Source organism: Mobula birostris, chromosome 10, assembly GCF_030028105.1.
Source record: "Mobula birostris isolate sMobBir1 chromosome 10, sMobBir1.hap1, whole genome shotgun sequence".
In the NCBI taxonomy this organism is placed as follows: domain Eukaryota; kingdom Metazoa; phylum Chordata; class Chondrichthyes; order Myliobatiformes; family Myliobatidae; genus Mobula; species Mobula birostris.
The window spans coordinates 37541719-37562295 of record NC_092379.1 but is presented as its reverse complement, the minus strand read 5'-3'; the positions used below and the strand labels follow the sequence as shown (position 1 = coordinate 37562295).

The window sequence follows — 20577 nt, the reverse complement described above, 5'->3', positions numbered from 1 at the left end:
GGGGGTCTCGGTTTGAAACATCGACTCTTTATTCCTCAGCAGAGTTGCTGCCTGACCTGCTGAATTCCTCCAGCACTTGGTGTGTGTGTTGTGGGTTGGAAGCAAAATATGCTTGACCCTGATGGACTGAGAGAGACACAATCTCCACCTACTGGCTGTTTATTAATACGTAAACCAGTACAGGAAAAAAAGAATTGTGGTCAGCATAGAGCAGACATGATTACATCGCACGGCAGGGCAGGCTTCTGACAACCAAGTCCAGCTCCTGGCCTTCACGTCTGGCTGAGCTACTAAGATTGGTGGAACCGTTTCTACTGACAGGAGAAGGCACCTAGGTGGGTTACTGACGCCTTAAAACAAGTTGCTTTGGGCTGATGCCAAACTATCGACCTCTGCCATTCCTTTGCATTCATCTGCTGCGTGGAGAGAGCTAGCCTGCTGTGTGGGCAACAACTTGCTCTCCGTGTTGTACTTCCCTGGCTTTCACATCATGTAGACAGCTAGGACACAACATCCATGGTCCATTCCGACCAATGCAGAACCTCCAGGCCTAGCTCATTAACAGACTCCTTCAGCGGACTGGAGGACAGCCTCCATATGAAAGACCGGAAGAACTGAAGACATTGGAGTAGAGTTAGGCCTTTCAGACTATCGAGTCTGCTCCGCTGTTTCATCATGGCTGATCCATTTCCCTCTCAAACCCATTTTCCCTTTAACCTTTGACGCCCTATCTAATTATTTGGTGATGCGTTGCCTGAGCTGCCTATTCAAACATCCAATGTCAGTCCATCCTTTCTGAGATAAGGGGCCCAAAAATGCACACAAGACTCCAGGTGAGGCCTCACTACTGCCTTATAAAGCCTCAGCATTACATCCTTACATGCAGAAAGACTGGAATCCTCTCTCTCACTCACACTGACACCAAGCTGTCTGGCCAGGGCAAACATCTGCCAACAGGTTTGGTTGTTAACTTGAAATCCAGCTCACGTTCCCAACCTCCGAACCAAAGCCCTGCTTGTGCTGAAGGCTAAAGCAGTGAAAAGACCCGTTGGCGTGACCCTCCGACGTTCCTTCAAAGATATCCCTGCAGCTGAGGGCAGGAGTCCTTTAATAGAACATACAACAGTATAGTACAGGAACAGGCCCTTCGGCCCTCAATGTTGTGCCAGAACAATTAAATTAGTAATCAGATAGCTAACTAAGCTCATCTCTCCTGCCTACACAATGTCCATATCCTCCCATCTTCCTCACATTCATGTGCCTATCTAAACGTCTCTTAAAAATCTCTAATGCATCTATCTCTACCACCACCGCAGGCACCCACCACTCTCTGTGTAAACGATCCGCTCTCACATCTCTGAAATTACCCTCACTCACCTCCTCCTCTCCTTGGACTCCCCGCTCTGGTTCTCTGCCTGCTCTGGATCTTCTCATCTCGAATTGCCGACGGGACATCGAATTCATCACTCCTTCACTCCTCCACTGAATGCACTGCCCTCTACTCTCCCCGCACCAATCCCAACCTGACCATCAAACTGCCTCCAAAGCCAGTCTATCCTTCCTCAAGTATGGAGACCCGAACTGCATGCAGTACTCCAGGTGCAGCCTCACCAGTACCCTGTACAGTTGCAGCATAACTTCCCCGCTCTTCAATTCAGTCCCTCTAGTAATGAATGCCAATACTGTATTCCATTTGCTTTTGTGATAGCCTGCTGCACCTGCAAACTAACCTTTTGTGATTCATGCACAAGTACTCCCAAGTCCCTCAGCACAGCAGTATGCTGGAAATTTTCACCGTTTAAATAATAATCTGCTCTTCTATTTTTCCTAACAAAGTGGATGACCTCACATTTACCAACATTGTACCCCATCTGCCAGACCCTTGCCCACTCACTTAACCTATCGATATGTATCTCTCTGTATCTTCTGCACAATTTACTTTTCCACTCAATTTGGTATCATCAGCAAACTTAAGCGATACACTACACTTGGTTCCCTCTTTGAGATGGTTAATATATATTGTGAACAGTTGCGGGCCCAGCACCGACCCATATGGCACCACTGCTCACCACTGATTGCCAACCAGAGTAACACCCATGCATCCGAACTCTGCTTTCTTTCAGTTAACCAATCCTGTATCCATGCTAATACATCACCCCAACTCTTTGCATCCTTATCTTATGGATAAGTCTTTTATGCAGTACCTTATCAAACACCTTCCAGAAATCCAAGTAAATAACGTCCATCTGTTCCCCTCTATCCACTGTGCTCGTTATATCCTCAAAGAACTCCAGTAAGTTTGTCAAACAGGATCTGCCCTTGCTGAATCCATGCTGCATCTGCCTGATGGATCCATTTCTTGCCAGATGCCTCGCTATTTCTTCTTTAATGATAGCTTCAAGCATTTTCCAACTACAGATGTTAAACTAACTGACCTGTAGTTACCTGCATTAGCCTACATCATTTTTTGAACTGTGGCGTGACATTCGCCGTCTTCTAATCCACCAGAACCTGCCCACAGTCCAGAGAATTTTAGTTTATTTTCTTTCCTTATTCCCTTTCTTTATTAATTGCTTGATGGGTCTTTGTTGCTGTTTGAAATTTTCCCAGTCTTCCAGTTTCCCACTACTCTTGGAGGCTTTCTATTCACACGCTTTTAGTTTGACACCTTCTTTAATTTCCTCAGTTATCCAAGACTGGCTCTCCCCACCCTTACTGTCCGTGCTTTTAACTGGAATATACTTTTGTTGAGCACCGTGAAAAATCTCTTTGAAAGTCTTCCACTGCTCCTCAATAGTCCCACCATATAGCCTGTGTTCCCAGACTACTTTTGCACCCTCCATTTGTATGGGAAACTCAGTCATACTGTGATCACTCTTTCCGAGAGGATCCCTAACTACAAGATCACTAATCTTACCTTTCTCATTGCACAGGACCAGATCTAAGATAACACATTCTCTTGCAGGTTAAGTAACACGCTGTTCAAGAAAGCCATCATTTATGCGTTCAATGAAGTCCTCCACAAGACTGTCTCGACCAATTTGATTCACCCAATCTCTGTGCAAGTTAGTCTCCCATGATAACTGCTGTTCCATTCTCCCGTGCCTGAGATATTTCTGTTTACTGCCTGTGCCACTGTAATGTGATTATTTGGTGGCTGATCGACAACTCCCACTAGGGATTTTTTTTCCATTACTGTTCCTAATCTCTACCTAGATGGACTCAACGTTCTGCTCCTTAGATCTTATATCGTCTCTCACTGTCGCACTGATCTCATCCTTACAGCGCTACCCCACCTCCCTTACCTTCCTGCCTATCATACCGTATAACCTGATATCCTTGGATATTTAATTCCCAATCTTGACTTAGCTGAGAGGTTGCTTTGAGCTGAGCTGTAAATCATCTACAAGATGTCAGCTCAGCTGAAATCATCTACATCTCGTAGATTAAATCATTCGTCCCACCTAAGACGACTTAGCACGTCAACCAAGAGAATGGTTATCAAACTGATTGTTCATTTGTATCAATAGTCCATTGACTTGGCCGGAATGGTTATCAAGCTGATTGTTCTTTGTATCCATAGTCCATTGACTTGGCTGGAATGCTTATCAAATTGATTGTTCTTTTGTATCGGTGGCCTTATAACCTCTGACAATTCTGACATCAGGCAGTGAATTAGTTGAACTGCTGGGGAGATCAGAAAGGTTCTCTCCCTGATGTCAGGTCCAAATTCACTCACCGGCTGAGCTCGAAGAACTAAACGGGTGGAAAGATAAGTAACGATCTTTTTGTACTGTTGTTATTTGATCCAGCAAAGTTACGTTTACAAACCTCCTCTGCACCTTTCCAATCCTGAGGCAACCAGAACGCGACACAATTGTGTTGTGGGTAGTGGGGAACTGGTGTGGGATCAGAAAGAGGGCGATAGGATTGAGGAGGGATTATAAAGGGGTAGTAGAGAATGTGGTTAAGAGCATAAGATGCAGATCAGAATTAGGCCACTTGGCCCATCAAGTCTACTCTGCCATTTCATCATGGGTGATCCATTTTTCCTCTCAGCCGCAATCTCCTGCTTTCCATATAACCATATAACAATTACAGCACGGAAACAGGCCATCGTGGCCCTTCTAGTCCGTGCCGAATGCTTACTCTCACCTAGTCCCATCTACCTGCACTTAGCCCATAACCCTCATTCCTTTCCTGTCCATATACCTATCAAACTTTTTTTTAATGACAAAATTGTACCTGCCTCTACCACTTCTACTGGAAGCTCATTCCACACAGTTACCACTCCCTGAGTAAAGAAGTTCCCACTCTTGTTACCCCTAAACTTTTGCCCCTTAACTCTCAACTCATGTCCTCTTGTTTGAATCTCCCCTACTCTCAACGGAAAAAGCCTATCCAAGTCAACTCTATCTATCCCCCTCATAATTTTAAATGCCTCTATCAAGTCCCCGGTCAAACTTCTACGCTCCAAACAATAAAGACCTAACTTGTTCAACCTTTCTCTGTAACTTAGGTGCTGAAACCCAGGTGACATTCTGGTAAATCTCCTCTGTACTCTCTCTATTTTGTTGACATCCTTCCTATAATTTGGTGACCACAACTGTACACAAGACTCCAAATTTGGCCTCACCAATGCCTTGTACAATTTCAACATTACATCCCATCTCCTATATTCAGTGCTCTGATTTATAAAGGCCAGCATACCAAAAGCTTTCTTCACCATCCTATCCACATGAGATTCCACCTTCAGGGAACTATGCACTATTATTCCTAGACCACGCTGTTCTACTGCATTCTTCAATGCCTTACCATTTACCATGTATGTCCTATTTTGATTAGTCCTACCAAAATGTAGCACCTCACGCTTATCAGCATTAAACTCCATCTGCCATCTTTCAGCCCACTCTTCTAACTGGCCCAAATTCTCTGCAAGCTTTGAAAACCCACTTCATTATCCAAAATGCCAACTATCTTAGTATCATCTGCATACTTACTAATCCAATTTACCACTCTATCATCCAGATCATTAATGTATATGACAAACAACATTGGACCCAGTACAGATCCCTGAAGCACACCACTAGTCACCGGCCTCCAACCTGACAAACAGTTATCCACCACTGCTCTCTGACATCTCCAATCCAGCCACTGTTAAATCCATTTTTCTACTTAAATATTATACCTAACGATTGAACCTTCCTAACTAACCTTCCGTGTGGAACTTTGTCAAAGGCCTTACTGAAGTCCATATAGACAACATCCACCACTTTACCCTTGTCAACTTTTCAAGTAACCTCTTCAAAAAATTCAATAAGATCTGTCAAACATGACCTTCCATGCACAAATCCATGTTGACTGTTCCTAAACAGCTACCCTGTCTATCCAGATAATTATATATACCATCTCTAAGAATATTTTCCATTAACTTACCCACCACTGACGTCAAACTCACAGGCTGATAATTGCTAGGTTTACTCTTAGAACTTAGCAATTTACTCTTAACTTTACTCTTAGAACACCTCCACCACCATCGCCAGCAGCTCATTCCACGCACTCACCACTCTCTGCATAAAAAGCTTAGCCCTGACATCTCCTCTGTACCTACTTCCAAGCACCTTAAAACTGTGCCCTCTCATGCTAGCTGGGAAAAAGCTTCTGACTATCCAAACGATCAATGCCTCTCATCATCTTATACACCTCTGTCAGGTCACCTCTCATCCTCCGTCGCTCCAAGAAGAAAAGGCCGAGTTCACTTAACCTATTCTCATAAGGCATGCTCTCCAGTCCAGGGAACATCCTTATAAATCTCCTCTGCACCCTTTCTGTGCTTTCCACATCCTTCCTATAGTGAGGCGACCAGAACTGAGCAGAGTACTCCAAGTGGGGTGTGACCAGGGTCCTATATAGCTGCAACATTACCCCTCGGCTCTAAACTCAATCCCACGGTTGATGAAGGTCAATACACTGTATGCTTTCTTAACCACAGAGCCAACCTGCACAGCAGCTTTGAGCATCCTATGGACTCGGACCCCAAGATCCCTCTGATCCCCCACACTGCCAAGAGTCTTTTTCTTCATTAATCTTTTCATTGATTTAAAAAAAGCTTAAATACAAATCAAGAGGAGAATTCATTCAAATATATATATCGGTAACAATATAATCCAAGATTAAGATAGACATTGTCAAAATCATAGATATTGTTAAACTAGTATAAAATATATAATAAAAAATGAAAATAACAATTGTCTTAGCAGTTTATGAAGAGAAAGGAAAAAACATTGGGTTTTAAATGAAAAGGAAAAAGAACCCACTACACTAAAGAAACAAAAAAAAAGAGGACTGGGCAGTCCATTTTCAGGATACGATCAAGAAAGAAAGAAAGACTTTCTGATGAAATCTAAAACTTTGAAAAAAAGACTGAAAGAGTAATAAATAATTAAATGAAAATATTGGATAAAAGGTCACCGTATTGCTAAGAGCCTTACCATTCATACTATATTCTGTCATCATATTTGACCTACCAAAATGAACCACCTCTCACTTATTTGTGTTGAACTTCATCTATCACTTCTCAGCCCAGTTTTGCATCCTATCAATGTCCCGCTATCCACACTATCCACAACCCCGCCAACCATTGTGTCATCAGCAAATTTACTAACCTAATCCTCCACTTCCTCATCCAAGTCAATTGGTGGCCACCAAGAGGTCCTGGTTTCTTCTGCTGAATGGACTGTAGGTGCTCGTCAAAGTGGTCTCCCAATCTGGGCCGGGTCTCACAGGTGAAATGTTGCCTCACCTGGAAGGACTGTTTGGGCCCCGAATGGTAGTGAGGGAGGAGATCCAGGGGCAGCTGTGGCACTTCTCCTGGTGGCCACCAATTTTAATTCTACCTCCCATTCCCATTCCAACATGTTGGTCCATGGCCTCCTCTACTGCTGCGATGAGGCCACACTCGGGTTGGAGGAACAACTCCTTATTCCGTCTGGGTAGCCTCCAACCTGATGGCATCAACATCAATTTCTCCTGCTTCCGGTAATGACCCCCCCACTTCACCATTCTCCATTCACATTTTGCTCCCTCACCTTATCTCCTTACCTGCCCATCACCTCCCTCTGGTGCTCTTCCCCCTTCCCTTTCTTCCATGGCCTTCTGTCCTCTCCTATCAGATTCCCCCTTCTCCAGCACTTTATCTCTTTCACCAATTTCTCAGCTCTTTACCTCACCACTCCCCATCTCCTGGTTTCACCTATCACCCACAACCTTGTACGTCTTCCCCACCTTCTTACTCTGATCTCATCTTTTTTTTTCTAGTCCTGATGAAGCATCTTGGCCCAAAACGACAACTGACTGGTACAAGCTGACAGGAAGGTGACAGTAACTCAAATCACCTCACGTCACAACAGTGGTGTGCAGAAGAGCATCTCTAAACACACATGTCGAACCTTGAAGTGGATGATGAAGAATACCATTTTCACAATACCAGTAATATTGAAAAAAAATATAACGTTCACTTGCAGTCTATGCAGAAGTAAACATCATGGTACCTGCAGCTGCCTAAATTGACATACAGTGGCAGGAAAACGTTTAGGCACCCCGGTCAAAATTTCTGTTACTGTGAATAGTTAAGTGAGTAGAAGATGAACTGATCTCCAAAAATCATAATGTTGAAGATGAAACATTCTTTTCAACATATTGAGCAAGATTAGTGTATTATTTTGGTTTTGTACAATTTTTGAGTGAAAAAAAGGAAAGGAGCACCATTGAAAAGTTTAGGCACCCCAAAAGATTTGAGTTCTCAGATAACTTTTACCAAGGTTCCAGACCTTAATTAGCTTGTTAGGGTTATGGCTTGTTCACAGTCATCATTAGGAAAGGCCAGGTGATGCAAATTTTAAAGCTTTATAAATACCCTGACTCCTCAAACCTTGTTCCAACAAACAGCAGCCATGGGCTCCTCTAAGCAGCTGCCTAGCACTCTGAAAATTAAAATAAATGATGTCCACAAAGCAGGAGAAGGCTATCAGATGATAGCAAAGCATTTTCAGATAGCCGTTTCCTCAGTTTGTAACGTAATTAAGAAATGGCAGTTAGCAGGAACGGTGGAGGTCAAGTTGAGGTCTGTAAGACCAAGAAAACTTTCCAAGAGAGCTACTCATAGGATTGCCAGAAAGGCAAATGAAAACCCCTGTTTGACTGCAAAAGACCTTCAGGAAGATTTAGCAGACTCTGGAGTGGTGGTGCACTGTTCTACTGTGCAGCGACACTGAAGAAATATGACCTTCATGGAAGAGTCATCAGAAGAAAACTTTTCCTGCATCGTTACCACAAATTTCAGCATCAGAAGTTTGCAAAGGAACATCTAAACAAGCCTGATGCATTTTGGAAACAAGTCAATGGTAGAATTGAGTTTTCTTCAGTTGGCAATTCTTCTAGAAGTGCCAGGATTTGTTTTCCTCAAAGACCATTTCTATATTTTAAAGATTCTTTGCTTCCTGCAGGGAGGAGGTGTGAGGCTATTTGGCTAACCATTGGTGGGAAGGTAATTTAGATTAGGAATCAATTAAAGCCAATTGTACGGACAAATGTCAACTTTCCCCTTATTATTCTTTTGCCTCGGAGAACAATTTAGAGTGATTTCTTTTTTTTAATCCTAACTTGCCCAAAGAGGTGAATATTAATGCACTGGGATCACGAATGTAATTCTGTGTCGTTTTCTTTTCTGTGTACATTGGAACAAAAAGTCTGTCAGACACAACTGTTTCATTCAATAAATCACAAGACCCACCCCAACTGAAATTTGTGGCCAATGATTATAATCAATGATGGGAAGGTTCAAATAATGAAGTGCTTCAAATATTTGGGATAGCATGTTTTAATTAGTTTTAATCAGTGGCTGATGTCATCACAGTGGGTCATGACATCACAATAGCTGATGACATCACAGTGGCCAAATCAGAAACCATGAGAAATATTTTGGTGTTGATATCAGATAAGAAGCACAAACTGTTGTGTCTCAGTCTTCAGCTAGGAAATAATAGAGAGCTAAAGAGGTGATAACTCCCGAACAAAATGGGGTTGAGATGGACCAGATGCTTGCTCAGGCAGGATGAAGAGGAAAGATCTCAGGTAATTCCAAACTTGTCAGCAAGTGTTCAGTGTCCAGCTGGCCCCCGTTTTTTGGAACGTTCACTTTACGACTCCTCGCTGTTGTGAAAGACCAAATTAGTTACCGGTTTTCGCTGACAAGAAGGTGTTTTCACTGTTACAAAAAAATGCAGCATGCACCCCGAGCAGCGAGAGTGGTGAAAATAGCGTTCAGCGTTTCTTGTGAAGCGAGCCGTTATAGAGGCAGCGCGCACCCTGAGCAGCGAGAGTGGTGAAAATAGCGTTCAGCGTTTCTTGTGAAGCGAGCCGTTATAGAGGCAGCGCGCACCCCGAGCAGAGAGAGTGGTGAAAATAGCGTTCAGCGTTTGTTGTGAAGCGAGCGGTTATAGAGGCAGCGCGCACCCTGAGCAGCGAAAAGTGAAATAGCGTTCAGCGTTTGTTGTGAAGCGAGCCGTTATAGAGGCAGCGCGCACCCCGAGCTGCGAGAGTGGCGAAAAGCCAAGCTTCTTCCCCGGGAACTACACTCAGCATCTCAGCATTAAGCTGCCATAGCTTTGAACTGCGTGAGATTTTCGCTACAATTGACAATGCTGCAATGATTGCAGAAAAGTATGACTTTAACTTTGAAAGGGCACGTAGGTTCAGGGCAGGTTTGCAGGATGTTTTGAGTGCTTACAAAGAACTGTCTGATAGAAAGATGTGTGAATGTTCCAGCGTGCTGGCTGTCTTCTTGACTCTGCTAAGTGAAACTACGCTGTACATCAGTGGTCCCCAACCTCCGGGCCGCGGACCGCTACTGATCCGCGAAGCATGCAGTGGTGCAGCGATAGCCGGAACGCACCCAGAAAAAAGCCAAAATAAACAAGCTAATTAATTAGGTGCTGCCTGGCATGTAAATGTCGGCCCAGATCAGAGACGATGCAATCAGCACCTAATTAATTAACACACATAAAAATTGCTGGTGTACGCAGCAGGCCAGGCAGCATCTATAGGAAGAGGTGCAGTCGACATTTTGGGCCGAGACCCTTCGTCAGGACTAACTGAAGGAAGAGCTAGTAAGAGATTTGAAAGTGGGAGGGGGAGGGGGAGATCCGAAATGATAGGAGAAGACAGGAGGGGGAAGGATGGAGCCAAGAGCTGGACAGCTGATTGGCAAAAGGGATATGAGAGGATCATGGGACAGGAGGCCTAGGGAGAAAGAAAGGGGGAGGGGGGAAGCCCAGAGGATGGGCAATAATGGATGGGGTACGAGGGGGAGGTGGGGCATTAACGGAAGTTAGGGAAGTCACTGTTCATGCTATCAGGTTGGAGGCTACCCAGTCGGAATATAAGGTGTTGCTCCTCCAACCTGAGTATGGCTTCATCTTTACAGTAGAGGAGGCCATGGATAGACATATCGGAATGGGAATGGGACGTGGAATTAAAATGTGTGGCCACTGGGAAATCCTGCTTTCTCTGGTGGACAGAGCGTAGGTGTTCAGCGAAACGATCTCCCAGTCTGCGTCGGGTCTCACCAATATATAGAAGGCTACATCGGGAGCACGAGACGCAGTATACCACCCCAGCCGACTCACAGGTGAAGTGTCGCCTCACCTGGAAGGACTGTCTGGGGCCCTGAATGGTGGTAAGGGAGGAAGTGTAAGGGCGTGTGTAGCACTTGTTCCGCTTGCAAGGATAAGTGCCAGGAGGGAGATCGGTGGGGTGGGATGGTGGGGACGAATGGACAAGGGAGTCGCGTAGGGAGCCATCCCTGTGGAAAGCGGAGGGGGAGGGAAAGATGTGCTTAGTGGTGGGATCTCGTTGGAGCTGGCGGAAGTTACAGAGAATTATTTGTTGGACCTGGAGGCTGGTGGGGTGGTAGGTGAAGACAAGGGGAACCCTATCCCTAGTGGGGTGGTGGGAGGACGGGGTGAGAGCAGATGTGCGTGAAATGGCAGAGATGCGTTTGAGAGCAGAGTTGATGGTGGAGGAAGGGAAGCTCCTTTCTTTAAAAAAGGAGGACATCTCCTTCGTCCTGGAATGAAAAGCCTCATCCTGAAAGCAGATGCGGCGGAGATGGAGGATTTGCGAGAAGGGGATGGTATTTTTTCAAGAGACAGGGTGAGAAGAGGAATAGACCAGATAGCTGTGAGAGTCTGTAGGCTTATAGTAGGCATCAGTAGATAAGCTGTCTCTAGAGATAGAGACAGAAAGATCTAGAAAGGGGAGGGAGGTGTCGGAAATGGACCAGGTATTCAAGGACTCGGCAGCTAACCTCAATGAGTATGCCTCAGCTGTCACAGACTTCTTTGGAAATGCACGGAGAACTGTGTGTCTCACAAGACGATCCAGGTATTCCCTAACCGGAAACCATGGATGAATTATGAGGTCAAATCCCTTTTAAAGGCTAGAGCTGCGGCTTTTAGGTCCGGGGATACCAGTGGCTACACAGAATCCAGGCGTGAACTCCGGAAAGCCATTAGGGGCGCCAAGAGGCAATATCGAGCCGAGTTGGAAGCCCAGGTTAACCAAAGGGATGCCAGTAGACTATGGCAGGGTCTAAATGAGATCACTGGGCACAAAGAAAAGGCTGGGAATTTCTTGTGTGATTCTTTCAAGGGTAACATGTTTGAGATGAACATTAAACTTTGAGGGTTTGGGCTAATAGGTTGCAGCAGGTTAGTGAAATATATGGAAGGATATAATGGGATGCATTGAAAGGGCAGGGAGGGGGCAATCCAGTGGACGGATGTACAGAATTTAAGTTGCTGGATGTTAAATGTTTGCAAGCTTCCTGCCCATCTAATCTTTATTTTATCAAATCAGAAAATACTAACAGCTCGGGAACTAATCTATTTCCATTCTCTTGCCCTTGTGCAGTCTGCTTCCTCAGAAGACAGTGCCCCTTCATCAAACGAAGCTGATAGAAAGACTAACACCAGCCCTAGTTTACAGTCATGCCAAGGATCCTGCAGCTCGTCTGACGAATCTGTATCCATGACACAATCAGGTATGAAGTTTCTGACAGCTATGTGTGAGCTTTTCAGTATTTATACTCGGTAGGTACTCACAGAATTCCATGTAAGCACAGCTAACATTACAGCTCAGTACTGATGGGAGAGTCTCAGCAAATCTAGTTGCTCATGAAGGGTTGCAATTGTCCATATCAGCAGAATTGTATTCAGCTGCAAACTGTAATCTCGAGGCCTGGTCTATCACTCCTTTTGACCATTACTATCAAGCTAGGGACCAATGCCAGTTCAGTGGTGAGTATAGAAAGAAGTTTTACAAGTTGCATTGGGTGGATCTGAACTGAATAGAGCTGCTACTCAGAACCATCAGCTTGTTAAATGGCAAAAGCAGCATGCAGTAAACAGATGCATCACACACAATGCTGGAGGAACTCAGCAGGCCAGACAGCATTAAAGGAAAAGAGTAAACAATCGATGTTTCAGGCCGAAAACCTTCACGACTGGAACGGAAGGAAGAAGGAGTCAGAAAAAGAAGGTGGGGGAAAGGAAGGAAGAGATACAAGTTGGCAGGTGATAGGTGATACTGGGAGAGATGGAGCGGTTAAAGTAAAGAGCTGGGAAGTTGATTGGTGAAAGGGGTAAAGGGTTAGAGTAGGGGGTATTTGATAGGAGAGGACAGAGGACCATTGAAGAAGGGAAGGAGGAGGAGCCCCAGTGGGAGGTGATGGGCAGGTAAGGAGATGAGGTGAGAGAGGGAAACGAATGGAGAGGAGGAGGAGGCAGTTACTGGAAGTTTGAGAAATTGACGTTTGTGCCATCAGGTTGGAGATCACCCAAACAAAAAATAAGCTCTTTGCCGCTCCAACCTGAGGGTGGCCTCACAGTGACAGGAGACCATGGACTGACATAATGGAATGGAAAGTAGAGTTGGAATGGCTGGCCACCGGAAAATCCCGCTTTTTGTGGCAGATGGAGCGAAGCTGCTTGACAAATGTCTCCCAGTCTGGTCTGATCAATATATAGGAGGCAACACTAGATACTATAGGTGATCCCAACAGACTCACGGGTGAAGTGTCGCCTGGCGTGGAAGGGCTGTTTGAAGCCCTGAATGGTAGTGAGGAAGGAGGTGTAGGGGCAGGTGTGGCCCTTGTTCTGCTTGCAAGGATAAGTGCCAGGAGGGAAATCAGTGGGGAGGGATGAGTGGACAAGGGAGTCGTGTAAGGAGTGATTCCTACGGAAAGATGTGCTTGGTGGTGGGCTCCCTTTGGAGATAGCAGAAGTTGCAGAGAGTTACGTGCGGGATGCAGAGGCTTGTGTGGTGATAGGTGAGGACAAGAGGAACCCTATCCTTCGTGTGGCGGCAGGTGGAAGGGTTCAGGGTGATTTGTGCAATGTGGTTGAGGGCTACGTTGATAGTGGAGGAAAGGAAGCCCTTTTCTTTGAAGAAGGAGGATATCTCAGTTGTTCTGGAATGAAAAGCTTCATTCTGGGAGCAGATGCAGTGGAAATGGAGGAACTGAGGCCAGGGAATGGCATTTTTGCAAGTGATAGGGTGGGAAGATGTCTTGTCCAGAGAGCTGTGAGAGTCAGTGGGTTTGTAAAGAGTATCAGCAGATAAACTGTCTCCAAAGATGGAGACGGGGATCGAGAAAGGGGTGAGAGGTGTCAGAAGTGGGCCAGTTGAGGGCAGTGTGGAAATTGGAGAAAGTTGAGGAAATTGATGAGCTCAGCATGGGTGCTGGAAGCAGGACCAATGCAGTTATCTTTGTAGCGTAGGAAGAGTTGTGGAGTGATGCCCGTTTAGGTTCGAAACATGGACTGTTCCACGACTGTTAACTCTCTTCCGTAGCTGTTGCCTAGCCTGCTGAGTTCCTTCAGCATTTTCTGGGTATTACTTTGGATTTCCTATATCTGCAGATTTTCTCATCTTCAATGAAGAGTTCAGCAGTTCCCCAACCAATGGATCTGATCAAAGTTCTGCCACCCTGGTTCACACAGTCGTGATGGTGATAGGTTAGCTAACATGAGGACACTTCTCCAGTGAAGATCCCCACCTTCAATTAAACCAGAGCCTGGAATGAACTTTGTGAAACTATATTCAACTCGAAGAACTGAGTGAATGATGCATCTGTGCTTCCTCCCAAAGTCCTCACTGTTATAATGGTAGTTTTCAGCCAAATCAAAGAATGAGCGAGTAGCAGGAACAGCAATAATAATGAAAATGGACAACCTCCGATGTGTCGTGCTTAAAGTTGCACTTCAGAACTAAATGCCTAGCAAGCCAAGCATATCCAGTACAGGTCTGTCAGTGGCAACTACATGTCCCTAGTTACGTTCTATCCACCAAAAACAGAGTATATCCGATCTGGCTAATTACTGTCCAATCATAAAAGTAATGGGAGGTGTCACCAACTGTGCTCTTAAGGGACATTTGCTCTTCAGTAATCTGTTCCCCCATGCCCATTTTGACTTTCCAGGGTCAGAGTTAGTGCAGTATTTACAGGTGATTTGAGTGACTGCCTTTAATGAGGCTGTATTTGACAGGGTGTGGGATTAAATAGCCCGAATCAAATTGAACTCTGGAAATCAACATGAAAACTACACTGGCAAGATTTGTACCACACAAAGGAAAAGGTTTAAAAGCAGTGGTCAGTGAGTTCTAGCTTTGGTTAGTGAAATGTTGCATGTAATCTATTTTGCAGCAAGTGTTTCTCTGCCTATTGATGCAATGCTCACCATTAGCTTCGATTTTTTTAAAAATCTGATTTTATATTTAAATTGTTTCCTGATGTTTCCCTGCTTATGATCTCAATGAGTCCACAACTGTATTTGCTGTTGAGAGTGTGAGCCACGTCTCCAACGAGGCCGTGACTCTGGCCGGTCGGTGTCCGACGAGGTTGGGGCTTTATGTGCGTAATTGGTATTTTGGGGGATATCAGTATTTCTTTCCTTCCCTGTTTGCCCTTCATCTATTGGCTTACTGGGCCAATTAAGAAGACATTTAAGAGTCTATTGCCTTGCTCAGCTGTGTGTTAGTAGTATTCTGAGCTTTAAGAGTGCATTTAGTGAGTTATGGATCTGATTGCACTGTACAGTGACAGCTTTTGATTATATTTACGGGAGAATGGTACCAGGAGGACAGTGTCAAAATCAAAATGCATTTCCTGCCACTGGGGATCTCAGGACATGTGTGATAAACAAAACAAAATCGTATGTGAGAGTTTCCATTTAATTCTGGCAGCTATTAATGCATTGAATCAGGTGGATTTTAATTCGAAATTTAAGCTTCAAGTAGCAATAAATGAATAGAAACTGAGTAAAATTGTTAGTTGATTTCACCCCGCTGAGGTATGTATTTTGAATGATAAATAATTGGTTGAATTGGAAGCTATTACCTATTATAACTTTGATTTGATTGCATCCTGAACAGAGAAAGCATCTGAGCAGAGTGATATCGAGGGCAGGATTCATGCACCTAAAGATGATCTGAGGAAACATAAACCTATTGTAAACAAATTGAAGAAAGGGCAGAAGCTTCGGAAGGAGAGATTGAAGGCACAGGAGGTCAGTCTCATTAACGAACTAAGGGTAAGATTGTCGTCGTACTCACCTTGACTGCCCTGCCAGTCTTTGATTAGGGCAATAAGAACGTTGTATGTATATACTACCCCAAAATCAATTTGCTATCCACAATATTCATTTTTTAATTTGGAAAATTGTTGAGGAAATTCAGTAACACACATCAAAGTTGCTGGTGAATGTTTATGTGTGTTGCTTGAAATCCTAGCATCTGCAGATTTCCTGGTGTTTGAGGAAATTAAGTGCATGATTATTCAAAGGACTTGATCTACCTTTATTCTTTTTGTTTCTGTTCCATTGCTGGAAAATCCTTTATATCACCCTCAACTCATTCTTAAGGCCCTTTGCATTGCTATATTGCTTCTGACTTTCAAAAGTCTTTGAAAAGTATGCAGCATTCAATAGTGCGTTCGGTTGTCTTTCCCCAGTTGCTGCTATTCTCCTGCTTTGTATCTGCTATGTTAAAGCAGCAGGAGGCAATGCTTTCTGAAAGTTTGGGGAAATCTGGATTGTTGCAGTCTTTACAATTTATTTTTTACAGCATTTAGCCAAATTGATTTGCCATCCTCTGAATATTTTCAGTTGTCAGCCTTGATTAATTTACCAACTAAAATTGGATTTATTAAGTTGAAAATGCTTTTGCTGATTTGTTGAGTTTGCAGCCACTGTCTTCGTATGCCGATGGAAAGCTGTTTCCAATATCCTGAGACATATGTGAATTTTGGACTGTACTTCATATTGGTTTCCTTCAGGTTTTGGTGTTTTGTTAATTGTGGCTGGTTGGTGGGTGGGTGAGCTGTAAATATTTTGTGTGTAAGGTGGGGTTGGGGGTTTCGATGTTACTGTCACTGGTCTGTTTTGCAGGCGAGGGGGTCGGGGATTGTTATTGTTTCTTTTCTTTGTCGTACTGATGGTGGGGAGAGTTGGTGTCTTTTCTTTCATCAACTCTCATGGTCTTTCTGTATTTCAGGGCTATCTGGAGAAGACAAGTATCAGAGTTGTACGTGCATACTTTGACAATAAAATGAACCTTTGAACATTTCACCGTTTTCTTTCTCTTGTATTACCAGTCCTGTGATGGATCGATTAAAAGGACTCCAGCAAAACTAAGCAAAGTGTCCAGTTCCACCAAACCACAAATCAAAACCCCTTCCTCCATTGCTGCTGAGAAGCCCAAGGCTGAACCACTTTCTCTACAAAGGTAATGTCACTGGGCAATACAGCCTTAGTTGGAAAAGGACTTCTCAGAATATTGGTAGTATCACTGTTTTATAAGTTAAACATAATGGGATGGCCTCTCCCCTATTGAAAGTACTTATTTTTAAATTAGGTTGCACGTGACTGTTGTTCATTTATTTAGCAGACTTCTTTAAAGAGTAGTACAGTATTTTCTACTGAGGAGGTGGAGCATGAAACAATGACAGTGACTTTTGAAATATTATTTCAGTAATTTTGTTTCTCTCTTTTTAGACACTGCTTCACCTGCTGAATATTTTGTCATTCTCTTTACATTTCCAGCATCTGTGATATTTTGATTTCTGTTTTCAAAAAGTTTACTAAATTTCTAGCAGGTTTTCTTTCAAGAGCTGATTGTTCCATCCAGTGACATAATTCATTCTATTCTGCAGTTTAATGATAATCTATGATATTTGCTGTGCTCCTGAGTCTGTGGGATTTGGCTCAGAAATGTTGTGAGTAGCTTGCTGTAACACGCACGGAATCAGGCAGAATTTGTGAAAAGAAAAGCAGTCTGCAATGTCGATCTGCGATCCTTCGTCACTGCAAAATTCCAAAGACAATATGATATTTATCTGCCAAGCTCTTAAGCTCAAAATTAGTTTTCTACTTTTTGTTTTCAGGGCTGAATCTGAAAAGAGCTGGAAATTGCTTCCTGAGGGTGAAGGATCTAATGTGTCATTGAGTTGCTTTGTTAAAAAGGGTACGTCTGCATCTCAAAATGTTCTCTCTGTAAACACCTGAGATGACACATTCCAAAAACACTTGATAAAAGAAAGTTTTTTAAGTTGAAAGTTTACAAGTATAAACACTTTTAAAAATTAGTTGAACAACTAAATTGTGTTTCTAAAAATAAAACCTACCTGCCTATTTCCTAAGCCAAGCTCATAGAACCATAAAAATAAATATGTTGGGAATTGCATCTGTGATGGTCAAGAAAAGAGCTACCCATTCTAATTCCACGTCCTACCTCAGGCTCTGTAGCCCAGTTGATCACAGCGCTTCAGATATTCATTTACTTTTTAAATATGAGGGGAATTTATGCCTTGGAAGTATTTCAGATCCCTCTACCATCCTCTGAGTGAAAATACTTTTAATACTACTAGCAGTTACGATGGACCTCAGTTTTTTTTTAATCCCCCTGTTCAGGAAATAAGCCCTTCTCATTTCTGCCATTTGATCCTCCCAATTTTATACATCTCAAGACTAGAAAACAACCCAAGCTTATCCAATCTTTCCTCCATAGCTACAATTTTCCAGGCTTAACATTATCTCTTGTAAGACCGACCTGGGCTCCCACAATCCAGGCTATTCATATGGTACGGTATTGAAGGATTACTCTACCAATAGAGATGCAATGGTAACCGGAAACCTGTCTGGTTTTATCAATGTAACAGATAATGTAGTCCTAATTTTAAAAAGAAGTAGGAAGTGTTCTTCCTCCAGTTCTTGCCAATGTTTTTCTGGCAACCGACACTTAGAACATTATCTGGTCTGCAATCTCTCCATCACTTCAATCACTTTCAGTTACTTGGCCCAGATCACTTTATTTTCACTATGGGTTTAGTGTTTATACATTTTCATCCCCTTCCAGGAAGTCCTTAATGTTCTGCTTCTTTCTAGACAACAGACCTCATCAGTTCCCCTTCATCACCATCTTTCCTCACCTGGTAGAACTAGTTCTTACTCTCAAGTTTGACTTAGGTTTCTCCCACTTTCTCCAAACTAAAGGTGAAGCCTCGGACAGTTGCATGGGCCCCAATTAAACATGCCTTTTCAGCAGTTATATGGGACAATCCATGTTTCAAGCCTTCACTAGTAACGCCTTGGCTTCCTGCATATGGCGTGCACGCAGTAGCTTCATTTCGGGTACAGTGAACCAGATGCCCGATATGTTAACTCCACCTGCTCTCCTTGCTGATCTCCAGGGTCCCAAGCTTAAACCTCTCAGGCTGGGGATTGCCCTGCAGGTGATAGGGCATGGTCCTCAATTTCTCAACTCCCAGCATGCCCAGTAACTCGTAGATGAGTCTACTCTCGAAGTCCCATCCCTGGTCGCTATGTATCCGCCTGGGGAAGGCCATAATGCATGAAATACTTCTCCCATAACACTTTTGCCACCGTAGTCGCCTTCTGGTCCTTGATAGGAAAAGCCTCAGCATATCCAGTGTAGTGGTCCGTGATGACTAAGACACTGGCCGTGTTGCTGGCATCGGGTTCTATAGACAGGAAATCCATACACACCAGGTCCAGGAGCCCTGCACTCTGCAGGTATGACAGAGGAGCTGCCTGCACAGGCAGTGTCTTCCAGCGTATGCAGCGAATGCACGACTTGCAGTACTCTTCAACCTCCAACTTCATTCAGGGCCAGAAAAACCATAGGTCTTTTCCACCCCCAAATGTCCAGGATCATCATGAAGTGAACTCAACGCAATGCTCCGATACTTCTCAGGCAGAACCAGCTGGCAACGCCGAGGTCGGTCCGGGGCTGACATGACCGGTATAAAATTTGGTTCTTTAACTTCAAACGAGGCTATTCTCTCAGTAATGGAGGTACTGAAGCTGGTTTTGTCTTCTCCGCCTGCGCCATATCCCCCTTTCCAAATACATACCAGATAGTGCCAGTGCCCGGATCACCTCACTGAGCAGCTGCCACTCCTCCAGAACTCAATTCCGGCAGCTGCTTGCTCTTCAGAGCAGTCAGGTTACAGTAAACTGGAGGTAGGGCATCATCAGAAGCCCCCAAATGATCCACTGCTCAATCCGCCCTTTCCTTTTCGTCGGCCTTCACGGTGATGGCAAACTGACACATGGCCTTTATAACCCTTATTTTGTTGTGTGGTTAGTAGAGAAACCAAATATAAAAGACAAAGACGCCACTCTTGTTAAAGTTAACAGTTTGTGCACAAAAATCTTTGGAGCTCACGCCTCCGGTGTTCCTCCTCAATGACCTCCGCCGAAACGTTGCCAACCGCTGGACCCTCGAATTCCCGTAGACTCCGTCCGGTGATCACCGAGCACTCCCCGCACTCGTTCTACCTCCTCACTCGCCTCGACCGAAAAACCACAAAAGCTCGGTTCCCAGACAAACAAGATAGAATAATGTGTCTCTCATTTGGTTAGTTCCCTGTTATCTGTAGTTAAAACCCAAATATCGCAGCTACAGAGAAACTATTACATCAGCAGTTAGCATTACAGAGACGCCATTTCATTAGCCTTAGCAGTTAACATTACCAAGAACCCTACATGTGTTAGTCGGTATGTGTTCTAAGACTGGGGCTCTCAGTACATGTGTGATAAACAAAACAAAATGGTATGTGAGAGTTTCCAATTAATTCTGGCAGCTATTACTGCGTTGAATCAGATAGATTTTAATTGGAAACTTAAGCTTCAGGTAGCGATAAATGAATAGAAACTAAGTAAAATTGTTAGTTGATTTCTCCCTGCTGAGGTGTATATTTTGAATGATAAAGAATTGGTTGAATTGGAAGCTACTACCTATTATAACTTTGATTTGATTGCATCCCTAACAGGGACAGCATCTGCCAAGAGATCTAGTGTAGACAAATTGAAGGAAGTGCATGAAAAGTATCAGGAGGAGAGATTGAAGGCACAGGAGGCCAGACTCAGTAAAAAACTAGAGGTAAGATTATTGTTATACCTTCTTACCTTGACTGTCCTGCCAGTCTTTGATTAGGGC

General features: G+C 43.9%; 1 protein-coding gene across 1 annotated transcript in view; it reads left to right on the top strand.

Annotated features, from left to right (window-relative positions):
• The first annotated feature begins 19310 nt into the window (after positions 1–19310).
• Positions 19311–20577, top strand: part of LOC140203593 (serine/threonine-protein phosphatase 2A 65 kDa regulatory subunit A beta isoform-like) — a 49608-nt gene continuing 48341 nt past the window's right edge. Inside the window, exons 1-2 of the mRNA XM_072269641.1 lie at positions 19311–19377; positions 20411–20520. Of these exons, the coding sequence (XP_072125742.1) occupies positions 19311–19377; positions 20411–20520 (177 nt within the window). The remainder of the gene's footprint in view (positions 19378–20410; positions 20521–20577) is intronic.